Below are 15,656 nucleotides of genomic sequence, written 5' to 3'. Positions count from 1 at the left end.
AGGCTCCTCACTGCCATGAACTTCCCAGGCAGGCCCCTACCACAGGCCCTTTGTACTTGCTGCCTCCTACCCATTGGCCTCGAATGCCTTTCTCCCGGGTATCCACATGGCTAACTCCTTTAGGCCATCTTGTCAGCAAGGACTCCCTGGCCACCCTATCAAGAATCTCCTCTCCCCACTCAACCTCTACCATCACCCACACCTCATATTCTATTCTATGCTTTGCTTTGTCTCCTTACTCTGTTATTTGTTTTTCTAGCAAATTAGAATATTAGCTCCATCAGGGAGGGATTTTTGTCTTTTGTATTCACTCCTACATCTGCTGCTCCTGGAATAATGCCTGGCACATAGTAGGCACTCTCAATACATATTTGCTAAATGAATGAGCACATCCTCCTTGTTTATACTGAGTGCCTACAATATGTGCGATATTCTGATAGGACCTGGGGATGTGAAGATAACTAAGACACAGACACCGATCTTGCAGATCTCACAACCGGTGGGAGCTTCATACATGTGACTGTTTTGCACGAAAGTGTATTTTTATAGTATATTATGTGCAAAAGGGTGTGGATCCTGTCCAACGAGGGAGCTGAATATATAATAGCCAGCTTCATAGTTTAGAAAGTATTTACCTTCCTTATAAGCATTGAAATCAAAGCTAAACAAAGGTGTAATTAAGTCTTCACATCCTGGCATGTGCTTCCCTCCATTTGGGTAAAAGTCAAGGTGACCACAAGCATTAATAGTCCCAGCACCTGAAATCGTTAAAAGCAGGATAAGTGCTTCTAAAATTCTCTTCCACGCTTCAGTGTAGTTTCTGTTTGTGTTAAAAACTTACCAAACTCAAAGAGTAAGCGAACTGCATTTGTATGAATAACATCAACAAAGTTGGCATCTGAAGGGTCCAGCCTAACTTCATTCGGAGTGTTGTGGAAATATGGCCCAGCTGGGTCCAACCCTGGGAAAAAGCATAATGTCTTTTAAGCCAAAACATGTTCTATACAAGAGGATACTGATAGTGTTATTTTGGAAGTACAGATGATAAAGGCAAGGTATTCATTCCTATAAGATTTATATAGGCCAAACACCACTCAAGGCTAAGTATAGACATACAAATTGAGTATATAAATGCAGGTGTCTATATATTACAATATCAGATTCCTATATACAAGAAGGGCTGTATCTAGTCAATGGCAAAATAGCCAATAAAGTCAGAAAAATCAAAGAGGCTATTCTGGGTCTGTACACAGACTGCCATATTCATAATTAAACTTATGGATTGCGGATGATCTCAAAAGCAACATCTGTACGTAAAAACAAAAATAAAAGATAAGAGCTCTTCAATGTGTAAACGTGAATCTACAAAGCCACACACTTAAAGTAACAGAATCCTAGTTTTCAGCTACGGCTCACTTAGTTTCACTTCAATATATCACAAATGAAAAGCTTGACGTCCAGGAAAGTGCAGTGACTTGACAAGGTCACCATACATTGGAAGCAAAATAGACTAAGAGCCCAGGTGTCTATACCCTCAGCCCACCGTCTCCTGTTCAAATATCTAATAAAGATAAAGGAAAGATATCTAGAGGTCCCTAAGATGTTATGACCATTCACATACCTACTCATTTACACATCTGACAATTATTTATCGAGCACTTAATATGTGCCAGGTTTAGCACTTGGATGCAAGGAATAAGGCCTAGCCTTGTCCTCAAGGATTTTTCCATCTGGTGAGGAAGGCACCCCAATCTGCTCAGTGCAGAGACAGAGGTGAGCATTGGTCTTTTGCAAGCACAGGGAAGTGACGTGTAAACCAGTCTTGGGAAATTGGGGCATGCTTCTGCTGGAGATGGGAAATACAAGCAGAGGTCTGAGGGCCCAGAAGAGTCTGCCAGGGTAAAGAGGGGTCAGCAGACCTCCGGGGGTAAGAAAGAGACTCTCCATGGCCTCCAGGTGAGGCAGTTAAGCACATTTGGGAAAGTATATAGTGAACCAGATTTTGAGGCTGGTGTGCAGAGCTTTAGAACTGGGTGAAAGATGAAGACAGCATTATAAGCAGGAGCCGGATGTAACCTGAACCATGGGAACGGGTTTGGACGTGATCTGGTTGGCAATGGGAAGCTCTCACAAGTTTGCAACAGGAGAGATATATCTATATTTTAGCAAAATCTTTTTGCTGTGAAGTGGAGACTGGATCCTAGATTGGAGAGGACCCCAGAGCACAGCCCCCTGTGGACATGTGGCATGAGTGGGAAGTGAATATTTGCACACCACACTCCTTGGACACAGCAGCATTTACCTGCCTCATAATCAACCTTCAACTTTAGGAAGTCTGTCTGGCTGTCTGTGTGTTTAGTGTACAATTACTGGTTAGTTACAAACTTCTGATGGAGTCAAGAGCCCTGTAGAGATGTATCCAAATATAGCAGACACACTTCAGACTCTATTGATCGGAGGACAGGCAAATAGCAGGGAAGAGGGGATCCTGGATTTTTGGTTCTAGAGTGTCTCTGGAGGAAAGGCAACAGAAGGTTCAACTTACAGGTGTCTTAAAATCTATCATTTAGGGACACACGGGTGACTTGGTAGGTTACGCATCAGACTCTTGATTTTGGCTCAGGTCATGATCTCTCGGTTCATGGGATCAAGCCCTGCTTTGGGCTCTGCACTGACAGCATGGAACCTGCTTGAGATTCTCTCTCTCCCTCTCTGCCCCTCCCCTGCTCATGCTTACTCTCTCTTTCTGTAAATAAACTTAAAAAAATCTATCGTTTAATTTTGCCTTTAACTGGTTTTATTATAAAGCTAGTATCTTTCTTGAAGTTCAGTTCTTTGGTCACTCAAGGAACATGATCGTTCAAAAATTAACCACTCGGAAGGAATATAGGTCGGGACATCCAAATTATAGAAATCTTTGGACTTTAGAGACATTTAAAAATGCATCGTTTCCTGGGGTGCCTGGGGGGCTCAGTTGGTTGTGTGTCCAACTTTAGCTCAGGTCATGATCTCATGGTTTGTGAGTTTGAGCCCCACATCAGGCTTGCTGTTGTCAGCAAGGAGCCCAATCCTCTGTGCGCCCCTCCTCCCCCACTTGTGCTCTCTCTCCCAAAAAGAAATAAACATTTAAAAAAAATGTAGTGTTTTCTATTTACTCAACAGGGTAATTCACTTGGCAGGAAAAAAAATTGGAGTTAGACAGTTTCTGATTTTTGGAATCAAAATTGAGAAAGTCAAAATCTTCATAAATTTATTGTAACCCAGTGTGATTTTCAATACACGAACAGCAATATTCTTCCTTTTCATTTACGGCTGACATGCCCAAGGTTGGGTAGGCCCCATGAACTTCTGACTTCACACACTGTGCCCATTTCTTCTTTCCCCAGGCCTGAAACCTTAGAGCGAAGGGGGATTTTTGCTACCCAATGACTTCAGAATAAAAATACAGTTTATTATCCCCAGAAAGAAGGGTGGCCGTGGGCTGGTGCTAGGGCTGGGATTTGGGAACTAGGAGAAAGAGGAAGCGTTCAGTGGGAAAAAACCTGCTGTACTAAGAGCTGCAGAGGCAAAACCCTTTGTACCCAATTTGGAGTTCTTAACTGGTTTTAGGAAAAAATACGTAATGTTCAAATTTGAATTTAAAGCATATGTATGTATGTGTGTGTATGTATGTATGTATATTGTTTTAACTGACAGGAAATGTGCGCCTCGTATGTGTCCGGGTAGAGTGGGGGTGAGGGAGACTTTCTAGGTAGTTTAGAGTCTATCAAAAACGACAGGTGCATGAATAATTGTAAGACCATGCAATACAATAGTTGCATTTCCAGATATAATAGAGGCATATTTCAAAGGGTATGGTAAGCACAGAGAATTAGCTCAGCCTGAGTAAGGTGCTTTTGAAATGAATCTTGAAGGATGAATAGTGGCTGTTTAGGCAATAGCATGCGCTAGGGCACAGAACTATGAAAGGCCCCAATGAAACATGAACTATTTCTATCACCAGCTAAGAGGCTTTGGGCAATGGAAAGTTCCAGCAGTGAGTGACACGGCCTGTATTTGGAAACATGATGACTTGGCAGTACTTGTGGGGGACTGGGCTGGGGGACCAGCCGCGAGCGGCCAAATCCAGGCAAGAGATGAAGAGAGCCTGAACCGGGTCCAGGGCCAGGGCACGGAGAGGTGAAAAGCAGACAGGGAGACATGGTGTGTGCCCACAGAGTGTTGTTGGTTGGGAAGGCAGAGGAGACAGAGGCCAGCCCAACCCGTTGATGTTGGAGCTGATATTTCCATCTCCATCCATCTTGGAAGTCAGAGTGCAGGGAATGGATATGATTAATTATCATCCTCAAAAAACCGAATCCACAGTATAAACTAATTCATATTAATTCGTCGTCCACACTTGCCTCTGCGATTTGTTTTTAGACTTACCGGTGTATCCAGGAGTAATATCCAACATTTTAGCAACTGGAACAGCCTGGGCACAGGCCTTCAACGAGTCCCACAGAGGCAGCACCCATTGTCAGTGGCGACCCAGATGCGTCACAGACGCCATTCCAGGACCATCAGCCGGACTCTAACTCATCCTCTGTATTAGCTAGTGGTGCAGCGTTGCAAAGCATGGTGTGTGTGTCAGAATGCGTCAGCCACCCTCCACAGCTGGGTGGTCACAGTTGCCATGACTTTGCTGCCCCAGATAATGCTGCCGTGAACACTCCTGAACGTGGATCTGCACGCTCATACTTTGAATTTTTTTTTTCAACGTTTATTTATTTTTGGGACAGAGACAGACAGAGCATGAACGGGGGAGGGGCAGAGAGAGAGGGAGACACAGAATCGGAAACAGGCTCCAGGCTCTGAGCCATCAGCCCAGAGCCTGACGCGGGGCTCGAACTCCCGGACCGCGAGATCGTGACCTGGCTGAAGTCGGACGCTTAACCGACTGCGCCACCCAGGCGCCCCGAACACGCTCATACTTTGAAAACACTTTTATGTTTTACTTTAGTTGAGTCCCATTTTCTCCTACCTTACATTCGCTTCTGCTACTTCACTCGGTGCGTCAGATACTTGATTTTGTGTGTAAACAAATTCAAGGCCCAACTCCAACGCAAGCTTACCAGTTATTCTTCCAAGGCCTGGTACCCTTGACCCAGCTTCCCCAGCCAGATGTGCTCCCACGCTGTGGCCAATCAAGTGCACTTTTGAAGGAGAATATCCAAACTTTTTCTGGTAGGGATTTTAAAGGAAAACAGAACAAGTATTTTTAAAAGACCACGTGGAGCGGCTTACATGTTCTTGACATATGCTTGGCATAATTGTCCTTCTCACACACAGACTGGGGACCAGTCAGATGACAACGTGACCCCCACATACACCCACTTCCTCGTCTGGCTGCAGGAGCAAGCACCAGGCAGGCCTGGAGGAATGGCTTCTGTCAGGTTCTTCCCGCTGTGCTAAGCAGCCTCAAGGCCCTCCGGAAAAGAACAGCCCAGAAATGGCATCTGTGGCTCTCAGCCCATGTCCCTTCTTCCTGAGACCCAACCCTTCCAGCATCCTCCCAATACAGGCCAAATGCAGTTAGACCCAGGCTGTTACCTACCCTACCTGTGTCTGTCTCCTCCAGTTGAAGGCGACTTGATCAAATGTCTGGGATGACTTTGGTCTTCAAAGAGGAGTTTTTAAGAATATTCACAAAATGGCTATGTCCCTAAGAGTTACACACACACACACACACACACACACACACACTCAACCTAAAGGGGAACAAAGGAGCACGCATTTTTAGTTTTATCTAAGCTTCAAGTTCTCTTCATGATAATAGTGAATATCAAGCAATCGCCTTCACTTGGATAAATGTGTCATTTGATCAAATGACACATTTTTATTTTTGCAGTGATGGAAAATAATGACAGTAATGACAATAATCTGTGCTGCTTTATAAAGAGTATTTTCTCTCTGGTTCACACGTGAATGGCTGCCCAGGATGTCTCCTGGTCCTTAGGCAGCCTACCCTCCACTGCTGCCGTCCTTGGAAATCTCTGCTTTCTTTCCTGGGCTCCTCTCCAGCCCTGGTATCTGAGATCAGCCCTCCTCACCCTCAGTCTTCCCCTCCTCTGTCTCCATCAATTTCCTGCACATTTAGCTCAGCAAATGCTTTCCCCTTCAGTCCAACAAACATTTCCTCTCCTACGAGCCACTCCTACTTTTTGTCCAGGCCCTAGAAAAGTCCACAGCTCAGGCCTCAGGGTCAACAAAACAATTCACGAAAGTTTAGGACGACTTTTTCTCAAAGAGGAGATGAATCTGATTTCACCCTTTGGGTACAAGGACCCATTCTAAGTACCTTTTTGTGCCCTGGTCTCCTTTGACAGCAGGAAGAGCTGCCGAGCAGTGTGGGGGCGCAGGTGAGCACTTGGCTCTCTGACGCCTCACTGCGCTCGGGGTCCCAATATCACCTCCCATGGCCTCCCATCTAGGTTAGCTGTGGCTCCAGTCTCTCTCCACCCCGTTGCCTTGGACTCATTCACAGCACCGTCCCCATGCTTTGTCAGAGCAGGAACACAGTCTCGCTTGCCGTGTACCTTCGGGGACTAGAACAGTGCCCAGCCCACAGCAAGTGCAGAGAAAAATCTTTGTTGAGTGAATGAATGAACCCTCCTTAAGAGTCTGAAAGGGTCATAAATCTTTCGATTTTCCTTCACTGCATTTTATGGTGGGAAATTACTTTCCATTATGGTAGGGCATTCGGAGATTTATAAATGTCTCAGGGTATATCCTTCATAAATAGCAAAGTCTATTTGATTCCTTTAGAAAACGTATAGGTCATTGTGCCTGGGCTGGACTACAGACCTAACTAATTCACTGCCGTAGAACCCAATTTCTGTAGGAAAATGTATTTCACATTCTAAACAAATAACATTCATAAGAGGGGAACAGTTTCTAATCATCAAAGATAGGTTTACAATGCAACGAAAACTACCCAGCATGAGAGGGTCCTGCAAGTTGACCCAGGAGGCCACCTTGGGGGTGGGGGTGGAGAAGCATTTGGTGAGGAGCCTGTGAAGGGACACTGCCACCAAGTGGCGCTTTGTAGAACCACAGGCGCTCCTTTCCCAGGAAGTAATTTCCCTTTTCCAGTCACCATACAGGAATGCTTATAGTATCCCACCTGTTCAGAATTTGTGTAAGCTAATATAAAAGCCATACAACTGACCCAAATTCTTGGTGTTATGATGCAAAACCAATTACACATAATTTTTGAAAAAATCAACTTTTGGGGCACCTGGGTGTCTCAGTTGGTTAAACGTCCAACTTTGTCTCAGGTCATGATCTTAACGTGAGTCTGGGTCCCGCATCGGGCTCTGTGCTCAGAGCCTGGAGACTGCTTCGGATTCCGTGTCTCCCCCTCTCTCTGCCCCTCCCCCACTCACGCTCTGACTCTCTCTCTCTCTCTCAAAAACAAACAAATATTAAAAAAAAAATTTAACACTCAACTTTTCTTACCATGAGAACATCAGTAAGATATGCCACCTCGGCACCGACAACGCGGAGGTTGTTTACCGCATGGATATATTCCAGTGAACCGTTAATCCAGTCTACGTTAATGCAGTTCACATCTTCCACTTTGAGCAGCACCTGGGGCAAAGATTTATTATAAGTCTCGGAGAGATAGGAATTGAAGAAAACCAAAGTGACCGAACAAGGGATTCCATAATAAGAAATAACACTACCAGGTACTGAAAACCTATTACATGCTAGGTCCTGTACTAACCCTTTTACATATATGAACTGATTTCACCCCCAGTTACAGATACGGAATCGGAAGCACAAATAGATTAATTAAACTTGCCCAGGATCATAGTAAGTAGAACCATGGTATGAATTCAGGCGGCCTGACTCTACTATACTATATGGCCTTATAAATAATTGCTTACTATGTTAGCACTCTATTAATCTTGAGTATCAGAGAGGAAAATTAATTTCTTGGAGTGAACCTGGAAAAATTTCGCCCTTAAGTGAGAAATTTATTGCATCATTTAATCTTTTGTCAAAAGTGAGAATTTATCAAAGAATAATTATTTAAAAAATATGCTCCCCTTATAATCTACGCGATTCATAATAAGTGAGCATAAATGGGAAATGGATAATTCACTTGGGGCCTTGGGACAAGGACAATGTGAGTAACTGAATGGAGGGATTTCCATGAATGGGCATTAATGTATGTGAAGTACATTCCCATGAAACATAGAGCTTTTATCTAGTAGAGGGAAGAGTTTATTACATCATACATTGCACATGTCTTGCTGCCATTTTCCATCTGATTTCCATCCGGGTATGTTGATATGGGTCATCTTGTCTGTCCCAAAGTGTGAGGCTTGGATAGTTCGATAATTAACTGCACTGATCTCCTATTTCAAGCGAAAAGAGATGAAGTTTAAAAAAAAAATTTAAATTATTTGATATTTAGTAGAATTATTCTGTCTGCTCAAAAGTCTTCCACTAAACTGGATTGTTAACAACCTTATTGAAAACATTTTAACCAAAGAAATAGTTACTGTGACACACTGCAAAATACTAAGACGTTATTAATGTGTTATAAAACACAAAATACAAACTTAATCACCAGGAAGGGCAAGTGTGTGGTTTTAAGGCACTGTTTAGGTCAGGGCTTTAGGACTGTGTTGGGTCAGTTTCAGTCAGGACTTCTGTCAGCCTTACTTTTGTACAGCACTTCTCTGTTGCCGACGTGATTCATGAGTAGCGTGTTACTTGAGGCTTAAAAGCATGCTACAAAGGTGGCAAAAACAGATTGTTCACCCCACTTTAAGAATGAGGAATAGAGGTTAGGATCGCACCATGTGCAATACAACAGCTAACGATAATTTTATGTAATTACATTAAATGCTCTTTTGTACTTCTTGTGTTTTGTTGGATTCTTTTTATAACCAAACTCAATTTAAGTGATATGATGAATTTAAGTAATTTCATTATTAAGAGAAAGATGAAAAGGCACAATAGAAGAAATGCGCAAAATTCTATTTTGAGAAAAAGTGAATAGTCTAATCAGCAAACTGCAAATTTGACAATGGTGAATCCTAACACTGGAAAGCAACACATTTAGATACCTATGAAATTCAAACAAAGAGCCTATTACCAGTTACCTGTGATTAATAGTAACGTGCAATTAATCATATAACTTGCCGGCTAAAGTATCTCCCAAGATGGTGAGCAAACAATTATGAGAATCCTAAATTAGTTTACATGGCAATTGTAATAGAGCTACACTTAGATGTGCCTACATGCTGGGAATTGTTCTAAGTACTTTGTAGAGTAGCTCATTTAACTTTCACAACACTGTGAGCTAGGCACTAACTTTACAGATTAGGAAAGAACATGATGAGAAGTCACTTGTCCCGAAGCACCTGGAGTGGGGGCTGAGTCCTGGAGTGGGGGCTGAAACCCTCATGGTCTTTCTCTGAAGTCATGTGCTTCACCACTGAGCTCTCCAGTTAGGATCTGATCCTACTGTTCTTTACTGATAGGGCTCAGGGCAGATGTGGGATTTGCTGAGGCAGATAATAAAATCAAGTGTACCTGGGCCTTCCTGGAAACACTGTTCTGCTAAATAATGGAATTCTAGTGCAGAAACCTTTGTCCATCTATATACCTAAAAGAATCCCGAGAAGCGGCAAGATGGCGGCTTAGGAGGACGCTGGGCTCACCGCGCGTCCTGCTGATCACTTAGATTCCACCTACACCTGCCTAAATAACCCAGAAAACCACCAGAGGATTAGCAGAACGGAGTCGCCGGAGCCAAACGCAGACGAGAGGCCCACGGAAGAGGGTAGGAAGGGCGGCGAGGCGGTGCGCGCTCCACGGACTGGCGGGAGGGAGCCGGGGCGGAGGGGCGGCTCGCCGGCCAAGCAGAGCCCCCGAGTCTGGCTTGCAAAAGCGGAGGGGCCTGACGGACTGTGTTCCCACAGCAAGCGCGACTTAGCGTCTGGGAGGTCATAAGTTAACAGCTCTGCTCGGAAAGCGGGAAGGCTGGAGGACAAAGGGAGGGAGAGCTGCTGAGCCCCCTGACGACAGAGCTCAGCTTGGTGGGGAACAAAGGCGCTCGCCAGCGCCATCTCCCCCGCCCATCCCCCAGCCAAAATCCCAAAGAGAACCAGTTCCTGCCAGGGAACTTGCTCGCTCCGCGCAAACACCCAACTCTGTGCTTCTGCGGAGCCAAACCTCCGGCAGCGGATCTGACTCCCTCCCGCTGCCACAGGGCCCCTCCTGAAGAGGATCACCTAAGGAGAAGCGATCTAAGCCTGCCCCTCCTGCCCCCGTGCACCTTGCCTACCCACCCCAGCTAATAAGCCAGATCCCCAGCATCACAAGCCTGGCAGTGTGCAAGTAGCCCAGATGGGCCACACCACCCCACAGTGAATCCCGCCCCTAGGAGAGGGGAAGAGAAGGCACACACCAGTCTGTGGCCCCAGCGGTGGGCTGGGGCAGACATCAGGTCTGACTGCGGCCCCGCCCACCAACTCCAGTTATACACCACAACACAGGGGAAGTGCCGTGCAGGTCCTCACCACGCCAGGGACTATCCAAAATGACCAAGCGGAAGAATTCCCCTCAGAAGAATCTCCAGGAAATAACAACAGCTAATGAGCTGATCAAAAAGGATTTAAATAATATAACAGAAAGTGAATTTAGAATAATAGTCATAAAATTAATCGCTGGGCTTGAAAACAGTATACAGGACAGCAGAGAATCTCTTGCTACAGAGATCAAGGGACTAAGGAACAGTCACGAGGAGCTGAAAAACGCTTTAAACGAAATGCATAACAAAATGGAAACCACCACAGCTCAGCTTGAAGAGGCAGAGGAGAGAATAGGTGAACTAGAGGATAAAGTTATGGAAAAAGAGGAAGCTGAGAAAAAGAGAGATAAAAAAATCCAGGAGTATGAGGGGAAAATTAGAGAACTAAGTGATACACTAAAAAGAAATAATATACGCATAATTGGTATCCCAGAGGAGGAAGAGAGAGGGAAAGGTGCTGAAGGGGTACTTGAAGAAATAATAGCTGAGAACTTCCCTGAACTGGGGAAGGAAAAACGCATTGAAATCCAAGAGGCACAGAGAACTCCCTTCAGACGTAACTTGAATCGATCTTCTGCACAACATATCATAGTGAAACTGGCAAAATACAAGGATAAAGAGAAAATTCTGAAAGCAGCAAGGGGTAAACGTGCCCTCACATATAAAGGGAGACCTATAAGACTCGTGACTGATCTCTCTTTTGAAACTTGGCAGGCCAGAAAGAATTGGCACGAGATTTTCAGGGTGCTAGACAGAAAAAATATGCAGCCGAGAATCCTTTACCCAGCAAGTCTGTCATTTAGAATAGAAGGAGAGATAAAGGTTTTCCCAAACAAACAAAAACTGAAGGAATTTGTCACCACTAAACCAGCCCTACAAGAGATCCTAAGGGGGACCCTGTGAGACAAAGTCCCAGAGACATCACTACAAGCATAAAACATACAGACATCACAATGACTCTCAACCCGTATCTTTCTATAATAACACTGAATGTAAATGGATTAAATGCACCAACCAAAAGACATAGGGTATCAGAATGGATAAAAAAACAAGACCCATCTATTTGCTGTCTACAAGAGACTCATTTTAGACCTGAGGACACCTTTAGATTGAGAGTGAGGGGATGGAGAACTATTTATCATGCGACTGGAAGCCAAAAGAAAGCTGGAGTAGCCATACTTATATCAGACAAACTAGACTTTAAATTAAAGGCTGTAACAAGAGATGAAGAAGGACATTATATAATAGTTACAGGGTCTATCCATCAGGAAGAACTAACAATTATAAATGTCTATGCGCCGAATACCGGAGCCCCCAAATATATAAAACAATTACTCATAAACATAAGCAACCTTATTGATAAGAATGTGGTAATTGCAGGGGACTTTAACACCCCACTTACAGAAATGGACAGATCATCTAGACACACGGTCAATAAAGAAACAAGGGCCCTGAATGAGACATTGGATCAGATGGACTTGACAGATATATTTAGAACGCCGCATCCCAAAGCAACAGAATATACTTTCTTCTCGAGTGCACATGGAACATTCTCCAAGATAGATCATATACTGGGTCACAAAACAGCCCTTCATAAGTTTACAAGAATTGAAATTATACCATGCATACTTTCAGACCACAATGCTATGAAGCTTGAAATCAACCACAGGAAAAAGTCTGGAAAACCTCCAAAGGCATGGAGGTTAAAGAACACCCTACTAACGAATGAGTGGGTCAACCAGGCAATTAGAGAAGAAATTAAAAAATATATGGAAACAAACGAAAATGAAAATACAACAATCCAAACGCTTTGGGACGCAGCGAAGGCAGTCCTGAGAGGAAAATACATTGCAATCCAGGCCTATCTCAAGAAACAAGAAAAATCCCAAATACAAAATCTAACAGCACACCTAAAGGAACTAGAAGCAGAACAGCAAAGGCAGCCTAAACCCAGCAGAAGAAGAGAAATAATAAAGATCAGAGCAGAAATAAACAATATAGAATCTAAAAAAACTGTAGAGCAGATCAACGAAACCAAGAGTTGGTTTTTTGAAAAAATAAACAAAATTGACAAACCTCTAGCCAGGCTTCTCAAAAAGAAAAGGGAAATGACCCAAATAGATAAAATCATGAATGAAAATGGAATTATTACAACCAATCCCTCAGAGATACAAACAATTATCAGGGAATACTATGAAAAATTATATGCCAACAAATTGGACAACCTGGAAGAAATGGACAAATTCCTGAACACCCACACTCTTCCAAAACTCAATCAGGAGGAAATAGAAAGCTTGAACAGACCCATAACCAGCGAAGAAATTGAATCGGTTATCAAAAATCTCCCAACAAATAAGAGTCCAGGACCAGATGGCTTCCCAGGGGAGTTCTACCAGACGTTTAAAGCAGAGATAATACCTATCCTTCTCAAGCTATTCCAAGAAATAGAAAGGGAAGGAAAACTTCCAGACTCATTCTATGAAGCCAGTATTACTTTGATTCCTAAACCAGACAGAGACCCAGTAAAAAAAGAGAACTACAGGCCAATATCCCTGATGAATATGGATGCAAAAATTCTCAATAAGATACTAGCAAATCGAATTCAACGGCATATAAAAAGAATTATTCACCATGATCAAGTGGGATTCATTCCTGGGATGCAGGGCTGGTTCAACATTCACAAATCAATCAATGTGATACATCACATTAACCAAAAAAAAGAGAAGAACCATATGATCCTGTCAATCGATGCAGAAAAGGCCTTTGACAAAATCCAGCACCCTTTCTTAATAAAAACCCTTGAGAAAGTCGGGATAGAAGGAACATACTTAAAGATCATAAAAGCCATTTATGAAAAGCCCACAGCTAACATCATCCTCAACGGGGAAAAACTGAGAGCTTTTTCCCTGAGATCAGGAACACGACAAGGATGCCTACTCTCACCGCTGCTGTTTAACATAGTGCTGGAAGTTCTAGCATCAGCAATCAGACAACAAAAGGAAATCAAAGGCATCAAAATTGGCAAAGACGAAGTCAAGCTTTCGCTTTTTGCAGATGACATGATATTATACATGGAAAATCCGATAGACTCCACCAAAAGTCTACTAGAACTGATACATGAATTCAGCAAAGTTGCAGGATACAAAATCAATGTACAGAAATCAGTTGCATTCTTATACACTAACAATGAAGCAACAGAAAGATAAATAAAGAAACTGATCCCATTCACAATTGCACCAAGAAGCATAAAATACCTAGGAATAAATCTAACCAAAGATGTAAAGGATCTGTATGCTGAAAACTATAGAAAGCTTATGAAGGAAATTGAAGAAGATTTAAAGAAATGGAAAGACATTCCCTGCTCATGGATTGGAAAAATAAATATTGTCAAAATGTCAATACTACACAAAGCTATCTACACATTCAATGCAATCCCAATCAAAATTGCACCAGCATTCTTCTCGAAACTAGAACAAGCAATCCTAAAATTCATATGGAACCACAAAAGGCCCCAAATAGCCAAAGGAATTTTGAAGAAGAAGACCAAAGCAGGAGGCATCACAATCCCAGACTTTAGCCTCTACTACAAAGCTGTCATCATCAAGACAGCATGGTATTGGCACAGAAACAGACACATAGACCAATGGAATAGAATAGAAACCCCAGAACTAGACCCACAAACGTATGGCCAACTCATCTTTGACAAAGCAGGAAAGAACATCCAATGGAAAAAAGACAGCCTCTTTAACAAATGGTGCTGGGAGAACTGGACAGCAACATGCAGAAGGTTGAAACTAGACCACTTTCTCACACCATTCACAAAAATAAACTCCAAATGGATAAAGGACCTAAATGTGAGACAGGAAACCATCAAAACCTTAGAGGAGAAAGCAGGAAAAGACCTCTCTGACCTCAGCCGTAGCAATCTCTTACTCGACACATCCCCAAAGGCAAGGGAATTAAAAGCAAAAGTGAATTACTGGGACCTTATGAAGATAAAAAGCTTCTGCACAGCAAAGGAAACAACCAACAAAACTAAAAGGCAACCAACGGAATGGGAAAAGATATTCGCAAATGACATATCGGACAAAGGGCTAGTATCCAAAATCTATAAAGAGCTCACCAAACTCCACACCCGAAAAACAAATAACCCAGTGAAGAAATGGGCAGAAAACATGAATAGACACTTCTCTAAAGAAGACATCCGGATGGCCAACAGGCACATGAAAAGATGTTCAGCGTCGCTCCTTATCAGGGAAATACAAATCAAAACCACACTCAGGTATTACCTCACGCCAGTCAGAGTGGCCAAAATGAACAAATCAGGAGACTCTAGATGCTGGAGAGGATGTGGAGAAACGGGAACCCTCTTGCACTGTTGGTGGGAATGCAAATTGGTGCAGCCGCTCTGGAAAGCAGTGTGGAGGTTCCTCAGAAAATTAAAAATAGACCTACCCTATGACCCAGCAATAGCACTGCTAGGAATTTATCCAAGGGATACAGGAGTACTGATGCATAGGGCCACTTGTACCCCAATGTTCATAGCAGCACTCTCAACAATAGCCAAATTATGGAAAGAGCCTAAATGTCCATCAACTGATGAATGGATAAAGAAATTGTGGTTTATATACACAATGGAATATTACGTGGCAATGAGAAAAAATGAAATATGGCCTTTTGTAGCAACGTGGATGGAACTGGAGAGTGTGATGCTAAGTGAAATAAGCCATGCAGAGAAAGACAGATACCATATGGTTTCACTCTTATGTGGACCCTGAGAAATTAACAGGAACCCATGGGGGAGGGGAAGGAAAAAAAAAAAAAAACAGGTTAGAGTGGGAGAGAGCCAAAGCATAAGAGACTCTTAAAAACTGAGAACAAACTGAGGGTTGATGGGGGGTGGGAGGGAGGAGAGGGTGGGTGATGGGTATTGAGGAGGGCACCTTTTGGGATGAGCACTGGGTGTTGTATGGAAACTAATTTGTCAATAAATTTCATAAAAAAAAAAAAAAAAAGAATCCAAATGCTCATTCCAATTCCAGCTGAAGTCCCTTAAACACCAACT

The 15,656-nt window shown here is 43.2% G+C and overlaps 1 protein-coding gene across 3 annotated transcripts in view; it reads right to left on the bottom strand.

Moving 5' to 3' along the window:
• Positions 1-15,656, bottom strand: part of PNLIPRP3 (pancreatic lipase related protein 3) — a 42,508-nt gene that overhangs the window by 12,312 nt on the left and 14,540 nt on the right. For 2 of the 3 annotated variants that reach the window (XM_003994448.4, XM_045040729.1), the window contains 5 exons: positions 8,286-8,405; positions 7,501-7,632; positions 5,115-5,223; positions 842-961; positions 636-758 (listed from right to left, as the gene is read on the bottom strand). In XM_003994448.4, coding sequence (XP_003994497.2) covers positions 636-758; positions 842-961; positions 5,115-5,223; positions 7,501-7,632; positions 8,286-8,405 — 604 coding nt within the window. The remainder of the gene's footprint in view (positions 1-635; positions 759-841; positions 962-5,114; positions 5,224-7,500; positions 7,633-8,285; positions 8,406-15,656) is intronic. The other variant, XM_045040730.1, reaches the window with a different exon arrangement.

Source organism: Felis catus, chromosome D2 (genome assembly GCF_018350175.1).
Source record: "Felis catus isolate Fca126 chromosome D2, F.catus_Fca126_mat1.0, whole genome shotgun sequence".
In the NCBI taxonomy this organism is placed as follows: Eukaryota; Metazoa; Chordata; class Mammalia; order Carnivora; family Felidae; genus Felis; species Felis catus.
Note: the sequence above shows the minus strand (reverse complement) of the source record. Positions and strands in the feature narration are given on the sequence as shown.